The 13,187-nt window shown below is 39.4% G+C and overlaps 1 protein-coding gene across 1 annotated transcript; it reads right to left on the bottom strand.

The window, feature by feature from the left end:
• Window positions 1-6,220: 6,220 nt before the first annotated feature.
• Window positions 6,221-10,236, bottom strand: LOC133648592 (12-(S)-hydroxy-5,8,10,14-eicosatetraenoic acid receptor-like). Its single transcript, XM_062044834.1, has 2 exons — window positions 9,374-10,236; window positions 6,221-7,476 (listed from the first exon to the last, which is right to left on the bottom strand). The coding sequence occupies exons 1-2, from the start codon at window positions 9,914-9,916 to the stop codon at window positions 7,015-7,017; spliced, it is 1,005 nt and encodes a 334-aa protein (XP_061900818.1). The 5' UTR covers window positions 9,917-10,236; the 3' UTR covers window positions 6,221-7,014.
• Between the last annotated feature and the right edge of the window lie 2,951 nt (window positions 10,237-13,187).

Raw genomic sequence — 13,187 nt, forward strand, 5'->3', positions numbered from 1 at the left:
AGCTGTCACTCACACAGCCTCGCCACTTCTGACACACTCTTATCTCAAAATGTCTCCCAGCTGAGACTCCCTTTTTTTTTTTTTTTTTATATGCGTCACACAGTCACTCACACACAGAGAATTTACCAGCGAGCAAGAGCCTTTTTTCCCGTACTCAAAATCTCAGTGTGTAAAACAACTGTAATATCACACAGTCACAATCACCAGTATAGTTAAAAACAAATTCAAATGACTGGAATTCGCTCGCAGCGCCAAAGAGGGGGAGCTTCCCTGCTTAGGCTGCTGCCTCCGCGATCCAACCTCTTGATAAGCGGGAGAAAATAATTATATGGATGGATCATTCACCCATGTGTTTTCTGTACATAACTTTGTCTATTTTCTCACACGCACACACATTTTGGACAATTTCCCAACTTTTACAGATAGCGGGGCTGTGAGAAAAAGCGTGAAGGGAGGTTGCGAGAGGGGGGGGGGGAAAAGGAAGGGGGGAATTAAACCAGATAAGAAACCAGGTGCTACACAAAAGTTATTAAATTACGCATATATCTAAATGTACTAACATAAACTGACTCACGCAATACACACATATTTCAGCATTCATCATTATACACACACATTGTTAAATTACAATACCACCCCATTGTCCGGACAAATATAAACAACTAATGCACGCATGCTTTTGTGGAATCGGCCGTCTCATATCACAAAAACTAGGTTCCATCATTGCTCATACAACGGCGATTAACCCGTTTCATTGGAGCAGCACCTGCGTTATCAAACTGACCAACACGGATCACTGGCCTCTAAGGCGCCATAGGACCACCAGGAATCACCCAGCAATCCTACAGACATCGTGTCTGGTCAGTCCCATACAGTTTCACCAAGTTTCACCAAAGCTCTATCATATGGAGCCCGAGACGCCACCTGTCTATTCTGCAGCCATTAAACAGATTCGTGACAACTTGGCTCAGTTGATCTCCTTTACCGGAGTCACTGAATGGTCACCTAATATGAGGCTTTTTTACACGCTGAGTCACAAGGACTAGGGACTGCTGCAGTTTCCACATAGACAGGTGTCTCGCACTTTCACAGACGTATCAATTTTATATGGGCCAAATGTCACACCAGTTAGCAAACCTTGCCTTAAATTTATCTTTGTCCAACTCTGGCTAATTCTGATGCACTTGCAGAAAGAAGCATCCTCTGCCAGCAACGACAGAGGATGAAGAGGTTAAAAGAAATTTTTCGTCTCACATCGTCTGTGCTTCTACACTCCAAACCACCAAAATTCTAATAACAATCCCCTTATGTTAAAAACAAGAAATCACAAGTTTTCAACAAACACACAGACAAATGATCACATATAAAACAACTCAATCCAACCATAATTTACCCCATTCCAGGTTGTTTTTGGAGTACCTGACTAAACCTATCTTTTATCAAAAATAGATTCAGCAATTAGTCTTATCGATCCGGCTCTCTCCAGGCAAAAAATGTTTACACTTTAAAGCAAACTGCTTACCTTGTGATGCGCGCGTGCAGCACACTGTCTGCCTGACAGAGAGAGCGGGAGCGGCTGTCGACCTGTAGCTTCTAAACCATCCTGTTCGTGACGCCAATTTGTGTAGTGGATTGTCCGAAGCTTAAACAGGCAACAAAAGTAGTTTAGTACAACAAATTTATTTACCCATTATCAGAAGTGCAGGTTGAATTAAGTTGGCCGTGCAGACAGACCACATTTTACTCCGGAGTAAACAAGACACACACAAGCCAAAATCACTGTCGAGTTCCGGTCTTCTGCCATTTTTTATGTCTCTTGTGCGTCATTGTTTGTTATCTAATGCGTCATGATTGTTTTGTTTTGGTTTTGTCTGTTCCAAAACAACCTTGTATCTCTTAGTCATATTTGGAAATTCTAAACATTCTGTAGACAGGTTGGCACAACTCCATATTCACCTTTGTCCCACTGGCACAGAATAGAAGAGAAATTAAATGAGCGTACATTCTTGATAGACATGCAATATAGGTCAAAGGTCAGAAATTCTACTACATATCTAAATATTGGGGAATTCTATGAAGCAATTGGTTTCTATGCAAGCAAATAATAACCTGTGATCAATCATGATTAATCACGGTTCAAGAATGTGTTTAATGTGATAAAAAAAATTAATCACTTGACAGCCCTATGTATACATACAGTATATATATATATATATATATATATATATATATATATATATATATATATATATATATATATATATATATATATATATATATATATATATATATATATATATATATATATATATATATATATATATATATATATATATATATACACTACCGTTCAAAAGTTTGTGGTCACCCAAACAATTTTGTGGAATAGCCTTCATTTCTAAGAACAAGAATAGACTCTCGAGTTTCAGATGAAAGTTCTCTTTTTCTGGCCATTTTGAGCGTTTAATTGACCCCACAAATGTGATGCTCCAGAAACTCAATCTGCTCAAAGGAAGATCAGTTTTGTAGCTTCTGTAACGAGCTAAACTGTTTTCAGATGTGTGAACATGATTGCACAAGAATTTTCTAATCATCAATTAGCCTTCTGAGCCAATGAGCAAACACATTGTACCATTAGAACATTGGAGTGATAGTTGCTGGAAATGGGCCTCTATACACCTATGTAGATATTGCACCAAAAACCAGACATTTGCAGCTAGAATAGTCATTTACCACATTAGCAATGTATAGAGTGTATTTCTTTAAAGTTAAGACTGGTTTAAAGTTATCTTCATTGAAAAGTACAGTGCTTTTCCTTCAAAAATAAGGACATTTCAATGTGACCCCAAACTTTTGAACGGTAGTATATATATATATATATATATATATATATATATATATATATATATATATATATATATATATATATATATATATATATATATATATAGTGGGGGGTTGGGCCTGTTGGGGCCCGTGCGCTGATGGGGCCAGGGAGTTTTCCCTTCCGGCTGCGGGAAGTCTCGAAGCCCCCGTCTTCTTTCTGCTTGCGTAGGGTGTGGTCTCTTGCTTGTTTGAGAGCTGGTCGTCTCCTGCTTCTCCCGTGTCTTGTCTTCAGCCAAGCATAAATCTAGGATTGAAGAACTATCGTAGCATAGCGTGAACAACAAAACAGTCGCCAATGGTGAACAAGTTTAGAGAAAACCAACAAACCTGAAATACCAATCGTCACATAAGGAGAACAGAAATTGTAACAGTCGTCAATGACGAACATTGGATCTGCTCCGAGTAATATGGGGATATAAAGGGAGCTTAATAATATTAGCAACAGATGGGGACACTTAACAATGAACAGTGTGTAAAGTGTAGCGCTCCTAGCAACAAGAAAATAAACAAGGAAGGAATAGAAGCACTGGCAACATAAATATACATTAAACCTAGGAAAACTATAACTAACACAACACCAGATATGACCTGCAGGGACAGGTCATTACACTTTCTTTTGTAATCCAATTATTCATTACATGTATGTTGCATTTTAAGTGATCGTCATGTTGACTTTAGCGATAAATATTGTTATTATTATCATATTGTTTCAATTGTAGTACAATAATGTTCATAGACTTTAATTTATCTCAGAATGGGGTAATTACGGTGTTGCAGTGCAGGTTTTAAATACAGTAACAGAAGTAAAACGTAAATGAAAAACAAAAAAATGGTAATACATTTTGCACACTAATATGTATAGATAAAAGATATAATAAAACAAAACACACTAACATCCGTATTGCACACCAAGAAAAAAAACACAGTAATCATATGAGCGCTTTGTAAAGTCATATGGCTGTGGGCAGAAAGGACCTGTGGTAGCGCTTCTTCTTGCACTGAGGATGTAACAGTCTAATGCTGAAGGAGCTACTCATGTCAACTCATGGCCTCACAGTGCCGTGCATGGGGTGAGAGGGATTGGACATTATGGATTTCAACTTGGTTGGCATTTTTCTGTCAGCCACTTCCTCAATGCTGTCTAGTGGGCCTCCTAGGACGGACGGAGTCAGCTCTCTTAATCAGCTTATTCCAGTCTGTTCCTGTCACAGATCGTGCTGCCCCCACCCCAGCAAACGACGGCGTAGAACACAGCAGAAGCCACAACAGTGTCATAAAAAGTGTTCAGCAGTGACCCCCAGTCTCTTCAAGAGGTGTCGGCGACTTTGCCTTCTTGTACACAGCGTTGACATTGTGAGTCTAGTTTATTGTTGAGGTGAACACACAGGTATTTAAATGAGTCCACTATTTCTATCACAAGCTCTGTTGTCTCACTGGTGTTCAGGTGCAAGTGATTACGTGCACACCAGTTGACGAAGCCTGAGATGACTCCTCTGTATTCCTGCTCACTCCTCTTAGACACACATCCCACCACTGAGGAATCGTCTGAGAACTTCTTCAGATTGCAGATGTGTTATTACTAAGTACGTCACTGATTTGCTTTTTTTTCATAATTGCTGGTATCATATTTGTTAATTTGTACATATCGTATTTGCTGATTTAGTTCTGTTGTTGTATTTTAGTTTTTTTTTTGCTGTTGTCTCTCTTTGTCTGCAGAATTTCCTCTGCTGTCTTCTTTTTTTCTTCTTCTTTCTGTCCCCTCATACTCCAGTCCGGCTGCGGCAAACACTAAATATATCCAAACGTTTGATAAAGTCAAATACAAATAAGGTAACGAGAGAAAAACCCTACACTTCTCTTTTGTAAAGTAAATCTGTACAGCAGATATGGGCATTTCCAGGAACAAAAAAAAATGACATGTACTGCATACTCTTTCATGCTATGTTGTTTTTACCTAATACAATTAATGTGACCTATACTGCGCTTCCTTACTAGTTTTCCATAATGAGAAATGCTCTTGTTTCGATTTGCAGTCAATATGTTGTGATGCATGCTTCTAAGTTCTTACACACTGCACACACTCACATACCTTCCAGCATGAGAAGTGATGACACACCACTGAATCAAATGTGTCTACTCTATTTTTAGACACGCAGCCAGTAGCAGACACACACGCTCATCGTCTGGATGACATCATGAAACGTGTCATGTGACATCATCCAGGTGACTGCTTCAGGTCAAAGGTTCAACGTCTTCCGGTTTTTCTCTGATTACTGGCTGGTTTTTTTAAAATTTGTGCTCATCTTATGTTGTTACCGCTAAATTAATTTAATTTTATGATGCGCTCCTCCTTTTAAGGGATTTTGCCATTAATCCACACAAACATTATGACATCTTAAAAATAACCAGTTTTGCGTAATGGGCTGAATTTGAACAATTCGTTTCAAAAATCAAGTTTCATTCAAATCTTATCTATATTTTTATCAGCAATTGAAATGTAACATTGAACACATTGTTGTGTTTACTTAAGAAAATAAAAAAATAACACTTTTAAATAATTAAGTTATGTAATAATTTAGCTTATTTCAAAAATGTGTGTGTACATACTAAAAAAACATTTCCAATAGGTCGTATTTCCTCTCTAGTGGAAAAAACTTCCCATAGTTATACATTATTGTGTAGCAGGTTGTTTGCTTTATGTACGATTTTAGCTTTTTTTTATTAATGTACCACATTGCTGAATTTCAATGTCTGCGATTTCATAAATGTTGTGTTGTCTATAACCATCATTACTACCCTTTTGCAGTCAAACTTATTAAGTAAATTTTTTTTTTTTGTAGTTATTTTCCAGTTCATGTATTACATTTATGAAAAAGTAGATGATCCTCCCTGAGTCATGGAAAAATATCCCAGAGTGACAAAGTGATATGAATAAGCTGCTTCCCATTGGGACCTTTTAATTGTTACACAACATGTGAAGTCATATTGGATTTTCATCTATTTCGTGATGTGTGTCACACACAGGAGCAGATATTTCATTATTTCCCTGTTACTGTAATGGTCACTTCAATAAGCACACAAGACGCTGTTGCAAAAAGATGGCAGCGGTGACTTCTGATTGACGCTGTCAGAGAGGCATTATTTACTAATATGTTTATGTTTTTGCTTTGTACAGCTGTACTAAATTACACTGACAACTGTGTCTAATATTTAAGTCTCTCGGGTAGCTCAATCAGGATGTGGCTGATCTTACGAGTAGCGGTCCAATCAAACACTAAACAGCTTGAAAGACGCAAAGCCTACAGGAGACACCTGTGACATTGTTTTTGTTTTGACACATCTTCATTTATTTACAAAAAGGACATTAAGGCAGGGGTGTCCAAAGTTTGTCCTGCAGCTTAGTTTTATTCTAAAGAACACATTATACATGGCCAGCATTAAAACATTTTAAAGCGGGATAAGGACTACACAAAAAATGTATATGTAAAAAGGTTGAGATTTTACAAAGCTGAGTTGTAGGCTTTTTTGTTTGTGTTTTAAGTACTTTGTATTGGTTTCTGCATAGTAAATAAGAAAACAATGTCCAGTTTGGACACCCCTGCATTAAGGCTTCATACAAGCAGAAGAGGAAAAAGCCTTTTTAATTCAGTCACCAAGTGTCTTGCAGGAAAGAGAGCATTAAAGTTCCAAGTGGCTCCACATGTTTGATGCTGGTCGGCGAGGTATTGGACCAAAACACAATCTGTCCATTGTTCAAAATGTGTTTGGTTCTGTTGGGAAAGACATCAAACCAAAAATGTAACGCCTTCCTTTGCATTTAAAACAAAAGCAGAACTACCTTAGACATGTCTTTCTGATTTGTTCAATCGAAAATCATGACGCCCCACGATACTGTCCCATTCCAGTCCTGTTGGTGGCTTTAATGAGCATTAAAAAAGGCCATAAACTGCACCTTTTTATGGATCAGCACCAAAAGTAAGGATATTCTTTATTGGCCCTCTGCAAAGGTGTTTTTTGCTATGATGCTACAGTAACTAACCAACTCTTCACGGAGTCCCTTTGAACAAGTCAAGTCCTAATGATGGGGCTTTGGATCCATCTCGTCTACTCCCGGTGCCTGGTTGACCCTTAGATGACGTTGTTGCGTTTGGGATGTGAAGTGTTGCCCGAGGAGCTGTCCACAGAAATAGGACCGTCTTTGTTAAAACAGGGGAAATAATTAGAGATATAGAGCGCCTTGAACTTGGTGCTGCAGAAGCAGTAGACGAGCGGGTCCAGCAGGCAGTCCATGTAGGACAGCACCATGAGCCCGTCAAAGGCCACGGCCGCTTTGTCCTGGTAGGATTCCTGCCACTCCTGCACCCGAGCCACCAGTAGGACCACCCTGGAGATGGTGCAGGGCAAGAAGCAGAGCGAGAAGACCACCATGACCGAGGTGACCAAGAAGACGGCTCTCCTCAGCTTGGTCTTGTCCCCAACGGTCTTCTTCCTGAGCCGGTTGACGATGTGCACGGTGCAGTAGACCAGGATGATGAAGGGGATGATGATCTGCGTGAAGAAGACCACTTCTCGCAAACTGTCCACCACATCCTAGCAAAAAGACAGAAGAGTTTGTGTACTTGTGGGCATTGACTGAGTTGTGTTGATTGTGTTAGCAGCCCTGGCATGTGTGTGTGCTGTCACTGATACACTCCAGGTGGTCAACATGTTTGAGTAGTGATGCTGTGCAGGGCTATGCTAAAATAGCTCATGTTGGCGCCGATTAGTACTTGCTTTGCTTCAGCTCACCTTTACTCGAGCACAGTGGTCTCCAACCTCTTTTCTTTTGAGAGCTTCTTTTGCGATATAAAAATGTTCAAGATCTACTAATTTTTTGTTTTCATTGCCTATTTTAAGCTAAACGAAGACAATAAGCTTGTTTTGCCAGATCTTTAATAAATGTTGGTATCCATAACAATTTTTTGTTTATCTGCATGTTATATTTCAGTATGCATTTTTTTTCTTTTGCAGTTTGTTTTTGTGTATCACTATTCGAGCTACTTTCACAGACAAACATATTTTGTGTACATAAGTACATTTAAATTGTACTTCAATTAGAGAACAGATCACCATTCAAACAGTGCGATCGACCATTGTCTTTATGTTATTTAGAGGTATTTTTTTTACTAAATATATCTGAAATGAATGGTCATGAAAATAAGACTTCAAGCAAATATTATTTGACCCTTTGGTGAGGTTAAAGTAGCTCACCAGCTACTTTAACCTGGTTTGGTTTGGTTTGGTTTGGTTGGAGGGCCCTTCTCTAGCAGATATTGTTCTACGTTTGAGTGTTTTTTTTTGTACAAAATGCACCAATGTACCACCACTTGCAGGAAAAAAAGTGTGGACACCCCTGATTTATGGAGAATCTCTTCAAAGAAACTCTTGCAAACGCTTTCAACATAAATAACATACGTTTTTGTAAACATCAAAGACAATTTGGAATCGTCTGTGAACCTACGAACACAGTCATTTAACAACTTCAGGGAATTGAAATTACATTTGTGTAAACATCAAATAAGATTAATTAAGGTTTTCTACAAACCTAAATTCCATTTTTGCAAACATCTAGACATCGAGTCTTTGACAAACCCATATATATTTTTTAAAAGACTGATGACAATTTAGACTTTGGTACTTAATGTACCTCTTTGTAAATACTGGTGATTAATTGGTCTTCAACCAACCTAAGGTACTATGTTAGTAAACATGAACGACAGCCTCAAGCATATATTTAGCACTGAACTACATTTTCATGTCTTATTAAAGAGCAGTGGTCTCAAACTGGCGGCCTGTGGGTCATTTGCGGTCCGCTGACTCATATTTTGTGGCCCTCAACCTAACTTCATAGTGTAATTGTGACCTAACAGTTTAATATCCATCCATCCATCCATCCGTTTCTACCGCTTGTCCCTTTCAGGGTCGCGGGGGATATATATGTTATTGCAAATTACAGCACAATAAACATGTAACGCGCAACTCAACGAGCAACTTATAAACAAGCTAAAGTGTTTTTGACTATCTCCCGAGCAACTCAACAGTGTCGAAATAAAATAAAAATAAAAATTACATTGAATTTGACATTTATATTGACTTAAGGCCTACCATAGTTCAGGGTGGCTATGGCTGCTGAAAGAAGTAGTTAAAAAATGTAGTCCCGCAATTAAAACATGATTCTGAAGTGAATACTTCAGCGGCCCGGTGTCACCTAGACTTTACCTCCAGCGGCCCCCAGGTAAATTGAGTTTAAGACCCTTGCTCTCGAGTGAGGAATGCATGCATGCTTTTGGAATATAGAAGAAAGTTTGTGCTGGGAGAACATGCTAACCTTTTTCTTCTAATGAGTACCTAGTTGTTTTATGACTTTGGCTAAAAATAGCATAATAATGTACTAATATAGATGTATATAGCTCTGATGTATGGTGAGACACAAGTAGAGGTCCAATACCTTGATCAAGGTGTCCTCCTTGTTTCCATCACTCTTGTGGCTGTTGCAGCAGTCAAAGTTTTTGAGCATGGTAGGAATGGTGAGGGGCAGGAGGAGCAGCCATATGAAGATCGAGATGTGCGGTGACTTCTTGAGAGCCTTCAGCAGGTTCTTGCGGCCCGGATGCACCACATTAAAGTAGCGGTCGATGGAGGTGACTGTGAGGAAGGCGATGCTGGCTCCTCGGTTGAGGAACAACATAAAGAGCATGGCTTTGCACACGGCGTCGTTGCCGCTCCTACGTTCACCCTGGATGAAGTTGTGCGCCTTGATGGGAAGACAGAACAGCAGCAGGATGTCGGCCAGCACCAGGTTGAAGAGGAAGATGTTGTTGGTGTTGGACTTCCAGAACTTCATTTTGAAAATGAAGAGATGCAGGACAGACACATTGAGCGGTAGAGCCAAGATAAAAATGACAATCATGACCGCTGCGTAGAACTTGTAGAGCGCCTTGTTTGTGGCCTCGCAGTCCTCGATGAGCTGGTAAATCGAGCCGTTTGCCATTTGTACGGCCTGGAGTTTTACTCAAGTCAACAAGCAAACCAACTCACACGTGAAGCCAACAAGCTGCAGCAAGAGTCCTTATCTCACAACCTCCCAATCCCGCCCAACCAGTTTCTTCACTGTAATTCACTCCAAAGTTTCTTTTCGCTTTTCACGTCTTCAGTTGGTCCTGGCGAGTGGCTCCTGGTTGCTGTGGTTTCGTTCAAGTCAACAAGGTCCAGCTCTGGAAGTGATTGACCGGGAGACGGAATAACAGGTTCTATATTATGCTGTTCAGCCTCCAAGTCAAAGCTCCTCCTTTATAGCCCGAGGAGATGAGTCACTGGAACCAGCGGAGCTTACAGCCTGCAGTTGAGTGGCTCAACATTAGCATGAATGTTCTTATGAAAGTCTATGATTCTACTTCTGATTTTGTTCATGATGGACAGACATATGAGACATGTTGCAATTTCTTGGCACCAAGTGTGAGAACTGTCTAGCTATTCCTAGGTTGGTAACTCCCACAAGCTAGCATGTAACTGACATAGTTTCTCATGGGTGACAGCTTCCCAGTGTCGTCCCCCTAAACCCCCAGCAAAAGCCCGCTATAAGTGTCACTCACTCTGCTCATGCTACCGACGCCACAGGGGGATATTTCCAGTCTAGCGGCGGGTCCTTGGGAATTGATGGACGTGATGAATGATGTTGCTGCCAGTGTTAGCTACTATGTAAAGAGAAGCCAAGGAACTTGCATGGAATGTGGCGTTCCTCAGGGAAGAGAAGGAGGAGGAGAGAGGCTTCGACCTCAGCAAGCATGCCTCCGACAAGTCCGGACAACTCATTGAATCCCAGATTTTCTATAGTCAGACGTGCAAGAGTCACACCAGCCTTGACCATCAGTCGCACTCCTAACTTATTGCCACTCGGACTAAACAGCCTGTGTAGCTTTGAGCCTTGTGTCAATAATCTCTACTTAAACTTGAACTTTGTCCGTCTTTGTCTCCCACTCTGTTTTCCTTTTAGTTGATCTTTGACCCCAAGACAATGCTTTATTTGTCTCACTGGGTAGGCGATTAAGGAGTGTTGAGATGGTCATAAAAGTTGCTAGCCTGCTAGCTACTGTCTGACCTGCAGTGACAAATTGCATTTTTATGGAGTGCTGATTTATCCATACTTGATATGTGTTTAACGTTTGTCATATGTCCTGCTGCCACACAGAATTCCCGGAACACACTCAGATAATCAGATCATTAGATGCAGGTGATGCAAAGTACTACGCGAACGAACCAACTCCCAATTGACTTGCAATAGTGGTAACGACCTGATACTGTGACCCAGAGGGTTTCATTTAATCATCCATTAGGGAGGATGTTTGTCATCTAGTTGTCTGTTCTCTTATTAAATCTTTCATTCCTGTTTTGTTGTTTGCCCGCCAGACGTCTTTGATTGACAAGCTGATATCAAAGGGAAGTCAAACGTGTCTCAGTCAACGCCTGCAGTCTTTACGTAGAAACTCTTGACATCTTTTTTTTCAACTTGTAATTCCGAGCCTCTGCAAGCGCTGATATTTCTCTTATCACTGCTAGGAACTTTATTTAGCTTCCTAAGTGGGTGCTCACTTCAACAGGCTGGAGGGAGAACATGTGACTGTCCAAGCCAATCGGCTAAGAATGGTTTAGAATAATAATGTGATATATGAAAATATTTCAAATATTTACATTGGTCATTTTTTTAAGTAGAGTTAAAACATTCTCTGTACCGTTAATCAATGGTGACAGCTTGACCCTGGAATGAATTACAATGGCTCCTTGGGGTATTAGTTCTGTGATTCAGCTTGTACCTTTTTAAAAAAAATTTAAAATTATTATTATTGTTTTTTTTAAATTAATCAATCCAACAAAATAATACACAATAATACCATAACAATACAATTCCAATTCCCAGCAACAGTCAGAATAGCAATCAACAGAGCAATTGAGGTCACACAAACATGACACAAAGCAATCCAAAAGTAGTCAAACAAAAATGAATAATATCAACAACAGTATCAATATTATTAAGAAATCCAACATAGCAGTGATTAGAAATCCCTCATTGACATTATCATCACAGCCATTTATAAAAAAATAAAAACATTTAAAAAATGAACAATAGTGTCACCGTGACTTACACTTGCATCACATCTCATAAGCTTGACAACACATTGTGTCCAATATTTTCCACAAAGGTAAAATAAGTCATATTTTAGGTTCATTTAATAGTTAAAACAAATTTAAATAATGGATGCCATATTTCGAATATATGACTCATTATTATCTACACTAAATGCAGTTTTTTTTTACTGATATCATTTCCATAGCTTGTGTATACCAGTCAGTATGAGTTAGACTATCAACATCTGTCCATTTTTTTAGTATTACCCTTGTACCTTGAAAAACGTCAACTGCGAAAGAATGTAGCCCATTGAAATGAATTGAAATCAATTTAATATATGCGTGGCACGCCAAACACAGCAACATTTGAACATGAAACATTTTTTAAATAAGTACTGAATAAAGAATAATCCAACAGATTGTACAACAAACAACTACAGTTCGGGTAGTTTGTTTTTTTACCTTGGAGAGCGGACTTCTCCATCAAACACAACATCAGCAGCTTCTCCATGTTTTCATTGATAAATGTTTGCCATTTAGGTATTATTTTAACATTCTTTGCTGGCGTTATCGACTAATTTTGCTTCAGTATTTTGCAGACAAGCTGTGATACGCTCCAACTGCTTTCCAAGGGATGACTCATGACTCATGATTTCTTGCTTTAATTAAATGAATTCATCCACTTCTTCTCAGCACTGTCCTTCACACTCACTTTCTTCCTTCTCATGGTTGGAAAACAAAGTTATGTCCTTCTCAAGCTATAAGCGAGGAAGACTGGATGTTTTGGTCGGATCGTACTGGGAATCTGGGATCATTGTGGCATTCCTTAACGCCAACAGTTTTTGCTCGTAACCTAAAGTATAACAATTAGCTGATCCAATTAGTTTCCTGAAAAATGTACCCAACGTACCTGTGTATTCCCATTTACACAAAAATAAATGGACCAACAACCTAAACTTCTGGAGCACAGATGTTAACATGAACTGTGACTCCATTAAAGTCCCCCTGCTGCTATCACCTCCCTAGACTGGCCCCCCTCACATTCAAGGTGTTCAATCTAACAGGAGAATGAGACTTTTGGTCCACATCAGCCCACATTCAGCTCCTAGCTGGCAGCCAAGCCTTCTTTTTTCCATACA

This window comes from Entelurus aequoreus, linkage group LG04, assembly GCF_033978785.1.
Source record: "Entelurus aequoreus isolate RoL-2023_Sb linkage group LG04, RoL_Eaeq_v1.1, whole genome shotgun sequence".
In the NCBI taxonomy this organism is placed as follows: Eukaryota; Metazoa; Chordata; class Actinopteri; order Syngnathiformes; family Syngnathidae; genus Entelurus; species Entelurus aequoreus.

Excerpts from the sequence above, each read along its gene's own strand:
- LOC133648592 (XM_062044834.1), bottom strand. The coding sequence starts at position 9,916 with ATGGCAAACGGCTCGATTTACCAGCTCATCGAGGACTGCGAGGCCACA. Across the intron at positions 7,477-9,373 it reads AGGAGGACACCTTGATCAAG|GATGTGGTGGACAGTTTGCG; the intron begins GTATTGGACCTC and ends TCTTTTTGCTAG.